This window comes from Scatophagus argus, chromosome 16 (genome assembly GCF_020382885.2).
Source record: "Scatophagus argus isolate fScaArg1 chromosome 16, fScaArg1.pri, whole genome shotgun sequence".
Classification (NCBI taxonomy): Eukaryota; Metazoa; Chordata; class Actinopteri; family Scatophagidae; genus Scatophagus; species Scatophagus argus.
In genome coordinates, this window is record NC_058508.1 from 18,322,843 (window position 1) to 18,342,240 (window position 19,398).

The 19,398-nt window shown below is 43.7% G+C and overlaps 1 protein-coding gene across 2 annotated transcripts; it reads left to right on the top strand.

Annotated features, from left to right (window-relative positions):
- Nucleotides 1–230: 230 nt before the first annotated feature.
- ppp1r1b (protein phosphatase 1, regulatory (inhibitor) subunit 1B) lies at nucleotides 231–18,924 on the top strand. 2 transcript variants are annotated; one of them, XM_046415363.1, is made up of 5 exons: nucleotides 231–642; nucleotides 11,881–11,970; nucleotides 12,998–13,073; nucleotides 14,383–14,520; nucleotides 16,489–18,924. In XM_046415363.1, the coding sequence occupies exons 1-5, from the start codon at nucleotides 529–531 to the stop codon at nucleotides 16,653–16,655; spliced, it is 585 nt and encodes a 194-aa protein (XP_046271319.1). In that variant the 5' UTR covers nucleotides 231–528; the 3' UTR covers nucleotides 16,656–18,924. The 2 variants fall into 2 exon arrangements, with proteins under 2 accessions (XP_046271319.1, XP_046271320.1); XM_046415364.1 differs by having other exon boundaries at nucleotides 232–642; nucleotides 11,881–11,964.
- The last annotated feature ends 474 nt before the right edge of the window (nucleotides 18,925–19,398 follow it).

The following is a 19,398-nucleotide window of genomic DNA, read 5'->3' on the forward strand; positions in this document are numbered from 1 at the left end:
AAATAGAGGCCAAAAGAGGCTCAGCTGATGTGATGAGATTATTATTTTTTTTTCTGATTACAAATCAACTTCAGCTTAGACAGAGAAAAACCACACACCCCTCCCACCCCTGTTACATCCTCTTTCCTCTCCTCCCCTCTTTGCTCTGGCTCCTCCCCTCTCTCGCCTAATATCCACACCTTCTTTTGGACCTTGGCGCCTCCCCTCCACCAACTACCCACCCACTTCTCTCCCTCACAGCCAGAGCCAAGGACTTGTCTCATTCACTCCAGCTGCACAGGTTGAGAGGGAGTAGAGAAGGAGTGAAAGCAACTGCTGGAGAGGGAAAGAGGAGAGTCTGTTCAGCTCTTTGTTTTTGCAGGAGAAGAGGGGAGACAGGGTGTAAAGGAGTGAGGCAGGAAAGAGGGGACAAGTCTTCAGGAATTGGGACTACCCAGTTTTGGGAGGTTCCTCCAGGGAGGTTACAGTGATCTTCGGCAGTGACCCCTCCTTTACCTGCTGGGAGTCAGACCCCCAGGATCCAGAGCCATGGATCCCTCCATGTCGACTGAGGTCGATGGGGAGCCCAAGGAGAGGAAGAAGATCCAATTTGCTGTGCCCGCCTCTGCGCCCACCAACCTGGACCCTCGGCAAGTGGAGATGGTGAGCAGGCAGTGGACAGACTGGTGTTTGACCCGAGGAAAAATCAGTTTTGTGCTACTGTGGATTATGTTTTAGCTGCAGCTCTGACTTGCTTTTGTGTTTGATTTGAAATGTTTCATGGCTGAATTTCTCCTTTGCCAAACGCTCAGTCATTCAAGTGAGGGGCAGCTTTGTTTAGTGTAGCTATGAAGTGTTGTTCCTTTTTTTTCTGGCCAAATGCCTCCATGTTAGAACATCTTTCCTCTGCATCATCTACTTTGTTTAATTTTTGTCAAGTTCCTTGTGCAGGGCTGGCTTTGCTGGCTGTCTTTGCCACACACTTGAGAAATTATGATGACATTTTCCTCTTTGTGTCTCTTCATGACAACAGTGTCTTGCTGTCTCATCTCTTCTTGGCCTATTCAAGATTGTCACAGTGACACGAAAGTCATTATCCCACATATGAATCCAGTTTACTCTTCTGTAACAACCCCTTGACATTTTGCAGCTACTACTGTTCATAAGGACAAATTTTTTTAAAACTTTTGCTGCATGTCACTCTCTCTGTGTGTGAGTGAACTCTGTCTTCTCAACATTTCTTTTGCCCCATGAGCATCAGTGTGGCCTGTGCTGTTCTGTGAAATGCATGCTCATTTTTGACAGGACGACTCTGATCTTTCGATTTTGGCTCAGATATACTGGTGGATCTTATTTTAGCGCCGGGAAAAGTGGGCCAAAGCAGGGACTGTTTGGTGCCTTGGTAGATCGAGGCCAATGGCTCATCCCTCCTGAGAGCTCGAGAGATGAGAGATGGAACGGGAAAGCAAGAAAGAGATGTGCTGCATGAAAGAGAAACACACACACAACCTAATCTCTGGGTTCACCTGTTTGGGATCAGCTCCCTCAGTAACTGTCCTTGATTCATTAAAGGCTTTAAATGAACTAGAGTGACCTGCAATCATGCGCCGTCTTTCCCTTGAGTGATCATCATATGCTCTCGTATGGTAACAAGTTTGTAGATACTACGGGAGAGTGTGATAATTGCACTTTTTTTTTCTTGAGTTAAGTGTGATTTTCTTGCCTTACACTACCATTTATTTAAAGATATTTCTTGTCACATTTCACATACTCGCGTGAGACACTAATACTGCGCTTTAGACTCGCTAAAATGGAAATGCTTTGCAATGCTTCACAAGTCTTCCACTCACATTTACTCACAAACTCTTGCTCTCCTCCTCCCCCTCTTATTTCCTCTATCTCTCATGCGCTGTCATTGTGCTCTGATCCCTATCGCCTCTTCCAAGAAACCACAGGATATCAAGCTACCATATGTGAGCTTGTCCTTCATTTACTGAAAACAAAAAAATCTCTCACTTCCGTCTGTTTTGGGGAGGACCTTATTGCTCAATCACCTTATGGCCAAACAGTGATCAGCTATATTTAGCTCTCCTCCATCAGGTTGGTCCTGATCTTTACCTTCAGATAAGTTGTGTGTGATGAAGCTTCTGTGTGAACTTGGTGCTTCTGTTCAGGACACCTATGTCATGTAGTTGTTTAAAATCTCATGCTGGTTGATGATGATAACTCTTTTTGAGGAATCGCTTGTTTGTGCGTGATGGTGTGCGCAGGTGGACGAACACTGATTGTTACAGCAAAGCAACGATTGCACTGAAGGAGGGGTTTGGGAAACTGAAGGGTGTTCAGGGGAGGATGTGTTTATGTGTGTTTAAAAGCAGATAGCATCTACCAAAGGCTGATGGGAGTCTCCAGGGAACGTGTGGGTGGGCAGGGGTAACGGCTAACGACACTCAATTCATTCCCTTCCCCTCCCACAGCAATTACTCTCGCCCACTCCAGTCCGTTTTTGCTAATGAGTTGCAATGACTACACCTTTCTTCCAAACTTGTTACACAACCCGGTAACTCCTTACTGCTCTTTCCAATGGCATTTAAACCCCAAAACTGGCTATCGACTGAACTGCCAGGGCCTTGTTACTATGGAGACGGGCAGCACAACTATGTCGCCCAAAGCTCCCCCCACGCTTGGCATCTAAAAGGTCAACTTTAATGGACAGCTCTGTCTATCTGATAGGTTGTTTACATTGGTGCTATTACATGTTTGGAGATGTATCGTGTGAGTGCTCTTTGTTGGGTGTTAACGTGAGAGATGCGCCCACTCAGAGAAATGTTGCAAACTGTGGGAGAAAACAGCAGTTATTTGTGTGTAGGATTTTTTGTGATGATTACATTTTAAACATCTCTTTCAGTTAAAACTGACCAGGTTTGTCAGTATAACCCACTGACCTCACTGTGAGCAGATTTCTACTAAATTCTGGAATCTGTTCTCACTGGGTTCTGTGCATTTTCCAAGGTGACCTGAATGTCACTTGCATTAAAATTTGGATACAAGTGGAGTTTCTTCACTTCACAGTCAGATTTTTTTCTCCCTGTTCTGCTACTAAATCACTGCATGTGTAAATCCCTCTTATTAAAGATCTTTTTTTAAGCTGTCAAAAACAGAATTTTTAACTTTTCCAGTTTTATTCTGCCCTCACAGTATCTTCTTGAAATCTTCCCTGAATAAATCATCTTGATTTATTGATGATCGTGAGCAAAGTTGTGCTTGTCCGCAGCAACACCAAGAAAGCACATGGCTGTGTTTACCATCCCTGCCCCCATCAACACACACACACACACATGCGCGCACACACACACACACACACACACACACACACACACACACACACACATGCCAATCCTGCATGCTTTGCAAGTGATGTAGGGTAATGTGCATAATGGACAGAGATTAGGGTCATGGTACAGACGCTGCATCCCTGATTCCCTCCAAGTCTGCCTCCCTGTGGACTCAACAAGCAGACATCTCTCCATGTTTCCCCTCTGTCAACTCAATCTGATCCAGTCAGCTCATGTTGAGTCTTTGAATTGACAGGAAACTCAGAATATCAAAGGGAATATCAAGGGGCAGGAAAGGGCATCAGTCCAGTCCAGAGCCTTCCAATGGCATACACGTCCACATTAATCTTAGACCTAAAGAGGCTTTGGAGGACATGATTTAGGTTCCCCTGACCCGTTCACTTTCTCCACCCTATCACTCATTTTCCCCCAGTGCAGTCTCTGGGTTAAATATCAAACAGCGACCTTTGATGCTTTGTGTGTTTGTGGATAAACATTAGCAGTCTGTGGGACTGTCAACATGCACTCCCAGAAAGAACATCATGTTGGATACCACAAAGCATGCTGGGACTGGGCAAGAGGGTGCCGTGATCTTTCTCTTGCATGTTGGCAGGCAGGAATGTCACCGTAGTGGCGTGACTCGCTTTGCCCAGTGACGTGATTGGCTGTATGAAATTTAATTTTTATGCTCCTTTCAAAGTTGCCTGCCCCATGCAGTTTGTTGATGGTTGTTGTGGCAAAAACTAATTAGGGTGAATAAAAAAAAAATAAAATTTTTAAAATGGATGAATTGCCTCTCTGGAACCCACATAATACAATTACAGTTTGGACACAATCAATGGGTCTCTGTCTTCTGTAGGTTGCATATGTGTTTGTTCCATCCTGCTTTTGACAGCCCTGGCGTTTTGACTGGTTAACGACTACAGAAACACTTTCATGGCTTATATTCGTCCACAGCAGTTTTGTGCACAAAGTTTTCTTTCATATTCCTTTTCCACTTTGAGTTCACAGTGCAGCCTCTGTGCACCAAAGCCAGTTTATTCAATTCACTTTAAATTTTATTCTGAAAATCATGCAGCCTCAGTGATAACATTAACTGAACACAATCCTTCATCTTCTCTCGGCTTCTGTGCGTATGGATGTGTGTAATGTGTACACAGTCAAAAAAAAAAACATAAATATTGAGCACGGGTAAAGTGATTTGTTGCCTGATGACACTGTACACAGTGAGTTGAAAATGTGCCATAGTGTCTGCTCTACGTCAGCCATGCACGGACACCGTACAGACCTTGATAGGGGTCTGCAGTGCTGCATGCATAGGCTTTCACGTTGTGGTCAACAAATCCTCTCTTGTCAGTTGGTGTCATTATCCCACTCAGTCACTCTCTTGTCGCTTTAGGGGTCACTGTTAATCAAACCATGTCACGGCTGTTGTGAAGAGAAACAGCCCCCAAATGTGCATTCATTCATTCATTCATTCATCTCTAACTGCACTGTTACTGTGCAGAGAAATGACAGCGCAAGTGAAGCACTTTATCTTTTAACCTTGGCTATCTAAGCAGCAATCATATCTGTGATGAGAGCACAGGGAGATGATTAGAAAGGCATTGGTGGCACAGCAGGGAGAGAAATGTGGGCTGGGGCTAAGGGCCGGACAGGATCTGAAGCTGACTTGTCACCAAATGTCACCAGTGGCCGTCCGTTCATTGAAACTGCCTCAGAATCTGTACCCCGACCTGCACCTTTGAACCTCCTACCGATTTCACATTCAGCATCAGAGGCCAGAGTCCCTCTCTCTCTCCCTCTCACACCAGAGACTGATGTTGGCATATTGAGGGGAGCACTGAGGCGTGACTCAAAACAAATGGGATTGGTCTCGATCCCTGTTTCATCAACACACAGAAGACAAGGCATTATGTTATTACTGCTGCGCCTGTAGTAATCTCTGATTTTCGTCACAGCGGTTGAGACATTTTGTTTTTGTCATGTTTATCTGCCTGCAACTTAATGAGCTTTGCACTGCAGCACAGCAGCTCATCTTCAATATGTTTAAGGAGAAATGACCCAAAGAAGAGACAAGGTTATACACAAATGTAGTAACAAATGGTTACAACAAAAGCAATGTTTGGAATTCCTCTAATAATCTTCTGTTAAGTTAGAATGTTTTTTGGTTTGAATTATTTCAACTCAATGCTTACACATCTTACAACGTGAGGTGACGATGAAATTTGGTGAGTTTATACATTCCTTTTGCATCCAAGCAATGACCTGAAAGCTGCATAGCAACCGTCAACAGTCACCTTTTTTTTTCATTTATCACCTGTGGGTACAAATGATGTTGCAGATGAGTAACTATAGCTACTTTGTCCTTTGTGTAAACCTGCCTGTTGACCCCTGGAACGGCTCTTTGTCAGCTGCACAAAGTGACACCGCTGGACTCGAGTGCGTGAGCGAGAACAGGAGAATTAGCCGTGCCATTGTCTCTGCGAAAGCTTTGATTGGCACCTCCCCTGTTGTCGCCTTGCCCTGTGTGTTGCTCCAGTGTGCACTGTGGCCTGGCAGGTGGCTTCCTGTCACTCATCAGCTACTGGCGCATTATCTCAGTTGTGTTGTGATGGTAAACCTCTCTTCCAACAGTCTCTGGAACGGCATGCTACACAGCTACCAGCAGCTAATTACGTAAATGCTGTGGGGTACTGCGTGACAGAGGGGAAGGAGAAGGGTGGTAGAGGGGGAGTTGGTTGTCTGAGTATGATATCATTCAGCCAGTGGGTGCAGCATAATTACATCACCTATTTTGGGGTCATTGGAGAGCCCCTCCAGATGCTATCTGCAGCCCATCTGTTTATCCAGTTAGCCAATGGTGGGACCAAAGGTCACTGCAACAGTGTTATGTGAATGTTGAGAAGCAACATGCAGCAGCCTCTCAGACTTGTAACTCAATCCTGCTGATAATTTGAATAGGACTGAGCACACTACAGCTCAGACTGGACCTCAGCAAGCTCCAGTCAGAGCTGTAATTTGCAGGGTTTGTCCTTGACCCTCTTTGAAACAGCTGGAACTTGGAACAAGCGGGTGTTGTTAGTCAGTGAAGCACTGTCGAAGCTGCTAGGCAGCACCGTCTGTTAGTGATGACTGGGTGTAGCCTGAACGTGTCTGACCGAGCAGTTTGTCTTGCGAAGATCCGATCACTGGCCTTCGGTTGTGTATTTGTCATGCTTGTGGAAACATTTTGTCTGCCAGTTTTGTTGGGAAGGAGGCAGGGTGGCCTGGCATTTCAGTTTAATCCTCACAACAGCCAGCAGTGTGTCCGACTCCTTGGGCAAAACACAAAACCAAAGAGATCAAATTCCTTAAATGCTAGATTGCTCACGAACAAAACAGAAGGCAGATTAGATAATAATGTCAGTTAACCATGCTGAAACTTTGCACTTTTGAGCTCAAAAACTGTGTTTTAAGCTCCCACCAACAAAATATAAAGTGATATGATCCTATTCACACTAATCAGATAAGGATTGGTGTTAAACTGCCAAGTTGATCCAGTTTTGTTCCACCATTTGCAACTGAAGAAAGCGTGTCCAACAAGCATATCCATAAAACATCAACAACATATCTGCACTAGATACAGAGCACATACAAGCAAAAACCACTCAGCTCCTACTGAGAGGCATCATTTTTCACCTTATTGTGTTATTGAACTCATTGCTAGATTGCACTAAGAGCGCCACATGGGGTTCCACCATTTTGTTTTAAATGGCTCTCCGTGCGGGGGGTTTAGGGCGGCTCAGAAAAAAAAGGGCAACTTTGCTTAATTGAGTTGCTCTTCAGAGTTCAAACAGACTAAAGATCACGGCAGCAGAGACGAGGAATAAAACTGCAGCAGAGCCATCTGAGGTGTGTTCCTCCTTGCCTTGTCTTTGTGTCGAGGCCAGATGTGCACAGCTGACTCGCCTCAAGATGCTCATTCACTGGGGTGAATGATGTATGGAGTTAATTTTCTGTAGTTAAATAAAGGATCACAAGCCAAAAATGTCTGCACCATTCAGAAACACAACAGACACAGGACATACATTTCTTTACAAAGCAGATTTACTTCATATGCCTTCCCTTCCCGTTTTGCAGTATGTACCACATGAACAGGCACTAATGTTTATTTCTGAGTGAGGTGATGACATGTGCCTGTGGACGGATGCCGTAACTGCAAATCCATCTTGTACAAATCCATATCCGTCGGTCCAGATCTGGGTGACAGAGAATCAAAAAAGCTTCATATGGACCCGAGTGATGCTGACACACATTACTTAATGGAGACGACCCGATGTAATGCAGTGCTATTGGACAAAGGGGACGTAAGCTGGCAGGGAAAGAGACCTGAGGTGTGTTCCTCTTTGCCTTGTCTTTGTGTCGAGGCCAGATGTGCACAGCTGACTCCCCCTCAAGATGCTCAATTGTTAGCGCTGGTGAGGAGGCAGAGCTTTAGAGCCTTTTTGTCTCATCTCACAGAGTCCCTAGAGACCCCTCCGATCTAGTTTATGCTGTCCTACTGCTGCTGCTTATTATAGGCCCAACCACAAGAGCACCGGTTTAGAGGACGGCCTCTGGGGAGCAGACCCATATCAGCCAATCTGCACCCGGGCTGCCGTGTGCAAGATTGTGCTGAGCCAACACACACATACCTGCGCACAGACACACACATGTGCAAAGTCCAACAGTGACTCATGTACCCCACACAGAGTGAAGTTTTGGAATCCTGTTATTGAGTCCTTCCTGACTACTCAGCCCCTTTTACACTTGACAAATTATAAAAATACAACTTGTTCAGAAGATTTCTTATTTATATGGTGCATTTCAAAACATGGCTACCGAGGGCTTTATGGAGGATTGAATAAATCATATCCAAACCAATAAAATTAAAGAATAAAAGTTACCTTTGAATGAAAACTTAATAAATATCGTTTAGCTAAACTGTCTGCCTTTACGTCTTTCGAGGTTTCGTTCTCCATCTGCCACACATTGCAGAGTCAGCACATTATTCACATTCACTCATCAGCTTTGGATTAATAGATACTTCTCCTTTGTGCATTATGATCCAACTGCCGATGTGTTTATTGAGACCAAAGCTCTGTGTGAGACCTATTCAGGTGCTGCTGCCTGTTGGGGAAGCCTGCAGGCGTACACCTGTGGAGCCGCTGAAAGGCCACCACAGCAGCCTGCTCAGAGCCCCTCGGCGCAAGTCCACAGACGCTTGACTGATCTTAGTACAAAAACAATGGCTGCCAGCGAAGGAGAGGGTTCGGGAGATTGAGGGCAGGGGGGTTTAGAGAAGCGGGGGAGGGAGGGGGGAGAGGGATAAAGCGTAGCGGGCGTAATCTCACATGCTGTGCCCCAGTGTTGGCATAAATGAGGAAGTCACATACATATTATATAACTCAGAGAGAGTGGATGGTTGGAAGGCTGGAAAATTACTAGAGTCACTATGTATGTTTTTATCATCTGCTTGTTCATGTCACGCAGCAGCACGTCAGTGCTGCCGTCACTCACGCCATCACTGACACAAATGGATGTACTGTAAGTCGTCGTCTCTGTGGTTTTGTTGTTTTCATCTAATTTTGTCATCTTTACGCCCTGTTTTGCAACGTGTGCGATGTGGACTGTTGTTTTCTTTGTGGTTTTGGAGAGGTGATGTTGAAACATTTTACAAGAAGACCGTGTTGATTATGTGATGACATTAGGATAACTGTTATACACACACACACACACACACACACACACACGATCAGGTAAAAAGATCAGATTTGGCTTGTCTGTGGCCTCATTTGTGCCACACTATCATTTCACCTTCCATTTATTGCCTGTTTTTTTAACTTTCCAACTGAATAAATGAAATTGGACTCTGTATGTCTTAATCTTGTCCTTCCTCAGAAGTAAAATGTAAAATGAAAAAGTGAAGTGACATTTATTTAGCTGTGATACAAACAATACAAACAATTGTGTGAAATAGAGGTAAAAAGGGTTGCAGCAAACAGGTGTTTTCATTATTAATTAATTAATCTGCTGGTCATTCACTCGATTAGTCAGATATTTCATGAGGCTTTGCTCTGAACGAATAAAGGAGATGTGCACAAACTTTTTGCTGGAAAGATAACATTAACAGTTAATCTTGCAATACTTGCAGATTATTTTCCTATCAGCCTGCTAATTGACCGATCGACAAATTGTTCCAGCTCCAGAGGTAATGTGAGAATCTGTTGGGGTGGTACATAACATAACCAACAGAATCATCAGGTTGTCCCTCGCATCTTCCTCACCATGACATTACAGGGATCCAGAGGTTGTCCCACCTTGATGGGTTTAATGCTGTAGGACTTGGGCATACAGGCGTGGTCATGGCAACATCTGGTGTCTGCTCTCTCTTGTGGGTCTCTGTGTGAGCCACCTCAGGCTGCCCTGCAAGGCTGGTAGCAGGTGTGAAGCAGGCAGAGGCAGCAGGGTTCACAGCAGCAAGGAGCCCCGGGCCTCCACACCTCTCCGGGGGGGTTAAAGGAAGTCATATTGATGCTCCCTGTCAATAAATAAAGAAAGAGAAAGAGAGATTGTTTGAAAGACTGAAAGAGAGACGGGAAACGGAAGTTGCGTGACGAGATTAAAATGTGTGAGGGTGAAATCCACGCTTGATTACTCCGTGTTGTCGTGTTTGACAGGGGCGACTTTTCACCACACGGCCCAGCAAGCCTCTGCTTTGGCAACATGTGCCTCCCTGCGATGACGCACACCTGGCTTAACAAGACGGGGGGGAACCAAACACAAACACATGTGTCCGTATGAAGCAGTTTTACGCAAAATAGAGCCGGGCTACTTAACGCCCTTCCTGTGATGTTATGTGGTGCCGTAAACAGCGGAGCCAAGGTTCATGTCATGGCCAAGGTTGGCTTGCTCCACGGGGGACACTTTCAGTACTTTGCTTGTCTGACCTGCCAAGTCTGCTTAGCTGAAATGCTTTTAGTCTTAATGCACTTAATTTAATTCAACGTTTTTCCCAAAAGGTGCTTTTATAGAAGTCGGCTTATTAACCTTTAGAACTGTGGGAAAGTGTATTGAGGTCTGCACGTATAGCTTTCATATTGAAGTAATGCACTGTCTGCTGAGTATTTCAGGCCATTAACTCGATATCCCACTCTAAACTTATGTGTCGAGTAATGCTGAAGAGGTGGTTTGTAAAAGGTTTGCAGTTTGCTTCTTCATGGAGAACTTCATGTGATCATCTACTGGTCCTTTGCATATAATCAACTGGAGACAGCAGAAAGACAATGCATTCAATGTTTTACCTTATCACATGCATTCATTTTTGTGAATATATCCTTAAACTGAAACTGATACCAATAACATGTTTCGAATAAGGTGGGACAGGAGCAACAACAGACTGGGATATACTGTATATAGATAGATTCACTGTGTATATTCCACAGGTGTACAGGTTAAGTGGTGAGATTATCAGGATTAGATATGAACGGAGCATCCTGGAAAGACTCCAGGGGTGCAGTTCCCCACCTGTGATGACTGTAAGCTCTTACCTGTAAATACAGTTTGTTTGCAAATGATTGCATTCCCTTTTTATTTACGTTTTACACAGCGTCCCGATTTGTTTGAAATGGGGCTTTAGCCTTTAAAATACCAAAAACAATTTTCAAAATAAATGGCCAAAAAAATTCCAAGAGTCCACAGACAGAATTTATTTATTTATGAATGAGTGAAAAGTGGCATTTTTGTTAATGATTTAAACGATTAATCATTTACCAAAATAGTTGTTGATTGATTTCTTTTTTTGGTGGAGTGGGACTTTAGACGGTCTAAACTGAGTATCTGTATCAACAGTATTGTTGAAAAACCAAACTGTGGGAGTGCAGTCCCACACATGCAGGTCTGGTGGGCTGGAGGAGGCGTAGTCGGGCATCTGAAGGTCAGGGAAGTCACTGTACGCAGTGACCACAGACCTGAAGTCCGTCTGCTCTCAGGCTGACAGCAACCTGGCTTACAGCGTGTGGGGTTTGAGGGGAGTGTTTGTGCTCATTTAGTCTAAGATACTCATTTCCATGGTCCCCACGGTGCACTCAGATGATCAAACACACTCACTGCGTTGTGTGGTATGTGAAGAGGCCCTTCGGTTCCAATTAATCGTTTATCAAAAGCTTTAACTGTTCTTAAACTCCGGATAATTTTAAACTGGCAAGCGGCAGTTGAGCTTCTGTCCCACATCACATGCCCTCCTCTGTTCACCGGATCTGTCTGTGAAATCACAAAGTTACATAATGAGTCTTCCTCTGCTCTACTGACCGCCACCTACGCTCTGACCTGACCAGTATTGAGTGTTGAAACTTGCTGCTGGCTGTTGACCCGCCAGCCAACTGGGCAGCAGGACTAATCAAGCTAACGAGGCCCCAGGATGCTCTTATCAGCGTGAGCTGTCAACATTTTCCATATGATTGACAAGGATTTGTGTTAAGAGTTATTAATAATGGAGTGCTGGTCAGTTAATAATTCATGTATTTATGTTTGTGTTTGTTTGCAGATCCGGCGCAGGAGGCCCACGCCTGCCACGCTGTTTAGAGTAGCCGACCAATCATCTCCCGAGGATGATCAGTCCACCCATCAGGTAAAGGTGAAGTCAAAACTCTTTTCTATAATAGATGTCTCATCTGTCTCCTCCATGTTTATTCACCCCATCCTATGAACTTAAAAAAATCCCTCCATCATAATGCTGCTGTGTGTTTCTATCATCAGCTGTCTTCCTTGTAAATATCGGCCCCCAGCTGGTGTCGCTTTGTCAACCTGCTGGATCCATCAACGTGTCCATCATCATAAACTCACACTGTGTGTTCAAATCCACAAACTTTTTAATTCAGTTCAATTCATATCACCCCTGTGATAACAATCTAAACTCCAATGAAGTAGTGAAAAACAAAAACAACAAAACATTATGCCAGGCAGCACTTGAGGAGGGTGATGAAGACAGATCGTTTTCATTCGATGTAAAGCTGCAAACATGAAATAAGTGGCAGGTGTGGTACGGGGCTGTTTTTCAGGGGTTGGGCTCGGCCTCTGACTTCCAGTGAAGGGAAATCTTAATGCTTCAGCACGCCAAGACCTTTTGGACAATGCTTTGTCTCTAACTTTGTGGCAACAGTTTGTTGAAGGCCCTTTTCTACTCCAGCATTACTGTGCCCCAGTGCACAAAGCAAAGCTCCATAAAGACATGTTGAGTTTGGTGTGGAAGAACTTGACTGGCCCACACAGAGCCCTGACCTCAACCCCATCCAACACCTTTGGGATGAACTGGAACGGAGATTGTGAGCCAGGCCTTTTGGTCCAACATCAGTGTGTGACCTCACAAATGCTCTACTGCATGAATGGGCACAAATTCCCACAGAAACACTCCAACATGTTGTGGAAAGCCTTCACAGAAGAGTGGAAGCTGTTGGAGCTGCAAAGCTGTCTGTGTGTTTAGACTGAGACGTCATTAAAGTCCCTGTTGGTGACAGGTGTCCCAATATTTTTGTCTATGCAGTACATTTGCGAATCAAAAAGGATATCAAATTAAAGCCTCTATCTGCCAAAAAAAAGGATTTTTATTTAAAATGTCTGAGGAAAATGAGCAGTAATGTCTGTCTGTCTGTCCTGGTTCGCAGTGGGTCGTAGGAGAGAACGGAGTGCTCAAGCCGAAACGTGTCAATCCAAACGTGTATCAGCCTCCATCACTCAAAGGTAGGTGTGGGCAGTAGTGATACCACAGGTGGTGGTTGTGTGTTGTGATTCGTCCTTGTGTTCAAGACCTTTTTTGTTCTACCGTGCTTCGCTGCAGTCAATTGCCTCCTTGCTTTTCATGTTTCAGGATAACTGACAAAAGAAAAAAAAATGCATGTGACAGATGGGTGGATGTGCACTAAAACCCTTTTTTTTATTTTTTTTTCCTGTGCATGCTCATGTGTGACACACGAAGGCGTGTCCCTGTGTGTTTCTGCTCATAGTGTGCGCTCTAAGGCAGGGGTCTGAGTATTTGTGACAGAGAGAGAGAGAGAGAGAAAGGGAGAAAGAGAGAGATTAGAGTGTGACAGCTGTGAGACAGTGAGTGTGAGTCTAGGAAAGTCTGGATCATCCAGGATTACAGTCAGTTGTGTATACAGCTGTGACACACACACACACACATAGACACGAACACACACGTATAGGCGGGATAGAAGTACATAAGCACAAACATGTACTTTCTTTTGAGTCTTTACTGCATGTGGCTTCTTGTGCGTCGCATGTGGTGGTTAAAGGAGCAAAAAAAAAAAAAAAAAAATTAAAAATAAGTGAGTGATGACATAATGGGCCGGGAGGCCTCGCTCCTGCATCACAAATCTGCCCTTCATCGGCTCAGCAGACGCAGAGAGTGAAAGAGAGAGCCACCTCGGAATAATTTCCAGTTACATAACCTACCTGAAGCTGAAGTGAGTGACCTGCCTCAGTGCCGCATTGTGTTTGTGAGTGTGTTAGAGAGAGAGAGAGGCAGAGAGAGAGAGGGAGAGGCAGAGAGAGAGAGAGGGAGAGAGGGAGGGAGAGACAGAGAGAGGCCAAGGTGACCCAGAGGAAGGAAGAGGCAGAGTTGAGGTAATGTCACAAAAGAGAGGGAGAAGACTGTGAGTCAGCAGTGCCAAACAGGAGGACGGCGGGCAGTGGAGGAAAGACGAGGGTACAAACAAACAGACGAGTGAGAGGAGGACGGGAACCAACAGAGGAGGCTCTGCTGAAAAAAATCAGAGTGGGATGCTGTTTTGCAGTTGTCTGCCTGCCTGCCTGCCTGTCTGTCTGTCTGTCTGTCTGTCTGTGCATGTGTTTAATTGGCTCTCTGCCTAACTGGCGTGTATATTTTGTTTTAAAGAACACCCTGCGAGGCTTGATAAAAAACTGACAGTGTTGAAGCGTGGTAAAACCAAAACAACATGTCCCTCTATCCCTGTGTCTGTGTCCATGTGTTTGTGTGGCCGTCCCCCTGTGTGTGTGTGTGTGTGTGTGTGTGTGTGCGTGTGTGTAGCTGTGCAGAAGATGGCTGAAGCACACATGCAGAACCTAGGTGTCTACCCCCCTTTGGAAGACCCTTGTGAAGGGGAGGAGGATGAGGACCAGTGGCAGGGAGAGGAGGGAGGGGACACGTCTCCCACCGACTCTGCTGGTGAGAGGGAGACGCTCTGTCGACTGGCTGGGACCCAAACAGCAGCAACACAGCGCGCAGTGGCAGCAAGGACGACGCTGTTGTTGCTGCTGTTGTTTAGGGGACATGAAATGCACCTCGTGGCACTCAAACACTGCTGAAAGCAGAGCGGCTGTCATTGTCATTCTTACTTTTCCAGGCCTGGTTTGGTTGCTTGCTTTGGTTTTATCTTTTCTGCTCCCAGCTCAGCAGTCTTTACAATCGAATTTAACTGCAGGAAAAGAACTTCAATCAGATTTTGATGTCACTAATCAGATTTGATGCTATATTTTTACATTAAATCTTGAAAATAGGTGAGGTTGAGTTTACTTAAAAGGAAACAGACGATCCTTTATGAGGAATAAAGCAGCAGGCATCACAGGCTGCTGGTATTGTATGCAGTGTAAGAGTATCTGCAGGCGTATTTTTCTCTTCGGGTTTGTGTGAGTGGTCCTTTTTTCCTTTCTGTTTACCCTGATTGTGTTTCTTCTCCCATTACAAGACACCATAGATAAGAAACCTCTGCAAACAGTGTGAAAAAACAAGTTTTGCACCTTTGAAAAGTTGCCCAATGTGTTGCAACAGAAGTTAAGACATATTATGTTGGTCAAAGTTTCTGTCTGGTTATTATTTCACTCACTGTTTTCATTTAGGCAGCTGCATGACATGACGTCCTGCAGCTTGCTGAATATTCACCTGAAAACCTGTTCCTATGAACGTTTCTATTTTACAAATACAGAAAAATTTGTTTTAAAGCATTTTTTCAATTGTAATGACATTTGACAACTTAACAAACGTAAAGTAGGCACAAACACATGAAGAAGAGCAAGAAATGACAGCAGTGAACCATAATGATGTTTACAGCTCGAACATTCAGACACTCGGTCAGACCTGGACCTGACACCTCAGAGAGACCAGATCGGGTTAGTAAGGCCAGAGAGAGCAGACTCTACCCTGTTTCAGCACTTCTTCTTCTTCTTCTTCTTCTGTTGTTTTATACTTTATTGCAGACTCAAACAAAAGCAAAACAAAAGTGAACAAATAGTACACAAATCTCAAGCCAAAGTGAACTTCTTTTTTGCATATACACTCACTCATTATTTTGTTTTATGCTGCAAAGCTATTGCTTTTTAATCTCCATTATATCACATGAGAACGGTGGCATTTCATTCAGAATTACTGCTCTGTCGGCGCAGATGACAGACTCTCCCAATAAATCCCTTTGTGTAAGCCTGGAGAAACACAAAGCACCCCAGACAGGATGCTGAAGGACCCCGGCTGAGTCCAGCGATTACGGTTCATCTGTTCTTTCAGTCGAGTGACACGGCTGGGGCTCGTCCTGTGTGCCATTGCACACAGAAGACAAATCAGGGTAAACAAGTTATTTAATCAGGTAGCTGTTTATCACGAGATCGACATCTGATGAAGATCCAGTCCGTAAACCTTCCCCTCGGCCTCATCCAGCGTGTTTCTGAATTTCTCAGGAGTAAGAAGGAAAATATAAGCATGATTTAATGAAACAATCACCAGAAATATCCCATCTTTTACATTCCTGCTTAGTACAGCCCTCTTCTCAAAGGCTTGGCCATTTCTGAATTAATCATGCATCATTTTTCTCAATAACAAATGAACAAATAAACGAAAAGTAAAGTCTTTTAATGGAAAAGCTTCAGAAGTCCTTAAGCACAAGGAGAAAAAGTCAGTCAGTTCTGCAGTTAGCTGTTGTTTTCATTATCAGTTAATCTGCCAGTCACGTTCTTTAATAAATGGTTAAATACTCAGTATGAAATGTGAAGTCAGTTTCCTGTCATCGAAAAGTAGTAAATACGCACATTTAGCAGGCTTGAAGTGGGGAAATTTTGTTTCCAGAAATGATCAAAGGCAGATACATGCGATACACTGATGTCACTGATGACTTCTTCTGACGCCAGTCTTTGTCTCCTTCCTCAGATCACCAAGAGACGGCGACCACCGAGCACTCAGGCAAGTTTTCCAGCGTGAGAGAGACGGCCGAGCACATCCAAGCAGCACAGGAGGAAGAGGAGGAGGAGGAGGAGGAGGAGGACGGGGACAAATTCAAGAAAACCACAGAGGAGAACAGCCGGGGGAGCAACTGAGAGAGAAAGAGAGAGAGAGAGAGAGAGAGAGAGAGGGGGGAGGGCAAACATTTGGAGGGAAGATCTGGGGAGAGAGAAGGTGTTTTGTCAAATGGTTAAAATCTGAAGGCCTCAGAAGAGATGAGGGTGTGCGCTGTGGGTCGACTCTGAATGACAGATTCTTGCATGAAATCGAACATGTGAGCGAGCAAAGATTTATGCACTGCTTCACCTGTGAAGGGTGAGGTGGATTAAAGAGAGAGGACAGAGAGAGGGAGAACATGTGTTAGGGTTCAGCCCTTATGAGCAGGCGACGAATGATGTACTGACACAGCAGACTACAGACGCCACTTTGGCCCTAATGTCCCTTTGTTTATGATGAGAGTGGAGGGGGCAAGGTTGACATGATCAAGACCCTGTAGGACCAGTCCTCCCTCAACCTTAATGCTCCTGCACAGAGCTGAAAAATGTTTAAATGTTCCTTTAAAGAGGGAAGTAATTGTCACAATAATCACAAAATAGAATTTTTTAACGGAGACTCTCACATGACCCTTTCAAAAGGACTTGAAAGTCTTTAATTGTGCGTGTTCCACTTTGCTGCACGTTTGGCCCTGTGATTAAATGTGCATTTGCTGCCACCTTGTGGTGGGAATAGGAACGACAGGTTTAAAGTGATTCTCCAACCCAACATCTACACTTTCTCAAGTGCTTTAAGTTGTCGTCTTCAATATTTTCATGGAATGATCTCCACTTTTAATGCTTCGTTAACGTGTTCAGGCTATGTAATTGTTTTTCTATGCAGTAGTTGTCATTGTTAGTGGCTGATCCTGCCGTTAAATTCTAATCGAGCGTTTTAATCAGTTAAGGATTGCTGTTTTTCAAATGTATCCCAGTGATAAAATGAATACTTTTTCCTTCCCTAATCAACCAGGACTGAAATCTTATTTTGTCTTATTCTAACATCATTTTATTTTGACTTTAAACTCATGCTTCATTCGGCAAAAATAACAGCAGAACCTTAGTTGATGCTAGATGTAACCCTTAAAAGGTCTAACATGACCGCAGACTATTTCTGCATCAGCTTCTGTCATCTTTTTAAAAAGACAGATGCCGAAAACATTTGGGTTGGAGTTTTATTTTAATTGTGACTCAATAATAAGCACCAAAATGTTTGTCTGTAATTGTTTTAAATCCATGAACAAGAGAGTGCATGTGTGAGGTTATTTTAGACGGCACTTTTCATATTTGAGAATACTTCAAATTAATCTTAATTAAAGGGCAAAGCTACCTCTAATTTGTTTGAAATACAGAACCCGACGGCTGCCTCCACACATCACACATTTGATCCTGACTGATTGTGAACCATGTTGACACAATGTTGATGAAGTATATTATTATTATTATCATTTTTAAAGTAATTAAAAAATCTTTTTTCCAATACTGCTGACTCATTTGGAATCTCTCAGTGCTCTTAGATTCCCTTTTGTATGTCAGCACTTTTCTATTGTCATCTTTTGAATCGTTCACTCGTGACTTGTATGTCACAGATCTGTTGTGAGAGCTATTTTTCTATTCTAACATCCGTGTATACGAAGCTCAGTCCTGTCCAGTTCCTACTGTCTGTTTCCAACTTACAAGCCTGCGTAAAGGATGCAGCACAGAAAGCCTAAAAGCAGGCACTGCGGCTAATGTGTGACTGACATTTCAGCAAACTGCACAAACTTTCTTTAGTCTGTTTCATCACAGATATTCACTTGGTTTCACTTTTCTCTGCATCAGCAACAACTTTTAAGTGTATTAGCATGCATCTATCTAATTTAATTTCCAGTTTAATTGAAGATTCAGCATCTGATGTATAGGAAGGTCTCCAGTTGTGACACAGGACGAATAAATCTTGCTGTTTGTAGCTGCGGATTGTATATATAAAAAAACTGTGTGCAACTTTTTGAACCTCTGACCTGCCCAGATTGTGGAGTGACTGGGTGAGCAGGTTGTGTGTGTGTGTGTGTGTGTGTGTGTGTGTGTGTGTGTATGTGTGTGTGTGTGTGTGTGTGTGTTGGGGCTCTGCAGCCAACGCTGTCCTCCCTCTTTCCCTCTCTGTCCACCTCCCCTGTCCTCCAGGGTCAGGAGAAAACAACCAAGGAAAGACATGTATGAACTTATGCTTATTCTGTCTTTATTTTTATTTTGTTTTTCCATTCTCTTGTTTCTCAATGTGATGTGGTTGTTTTAAAGTGAGCAACAATATGATATCAGAATAAACTGTTTTTCCTTTTCTCCTTTAAACTCATCTCTGTGTGTTATGTGATGTGATGTGTGTGTGTGTGTGTGTGTGAGAGAGAGAGAGAGAGAGAGAGAGAGAGAGAGAGATCAATTGGCATAAAATATAGAAAATGTATTGTACAGGTTTATAAAGAAGAAAACTGGAAAGGAGCTAAAAATCTACCTGTAGGCCTATTATGTTAGTTATGTTAGATATACTTGAAGGGAAGCTAACACACACACAAACAAAATATTTTTTAATTTTTCAAACAAATCAGGGTCTATGAAAAATGCATGTTTTAACACTAAGATATGATATTTCAAATGACATTCAATTGATATGAACCATGCTTTTTAAACAGACTATGAAACACGTCATTTGGTTTTGTGTTTCTTTTGGACATAAAAAAATAGGAAGTAGTTCCCTCTTTTAACACCAGTATTGTGCTTGATGGTTAATGATTTTATAGCGCACAGGTTAAATGTTATATATTAGTAATTT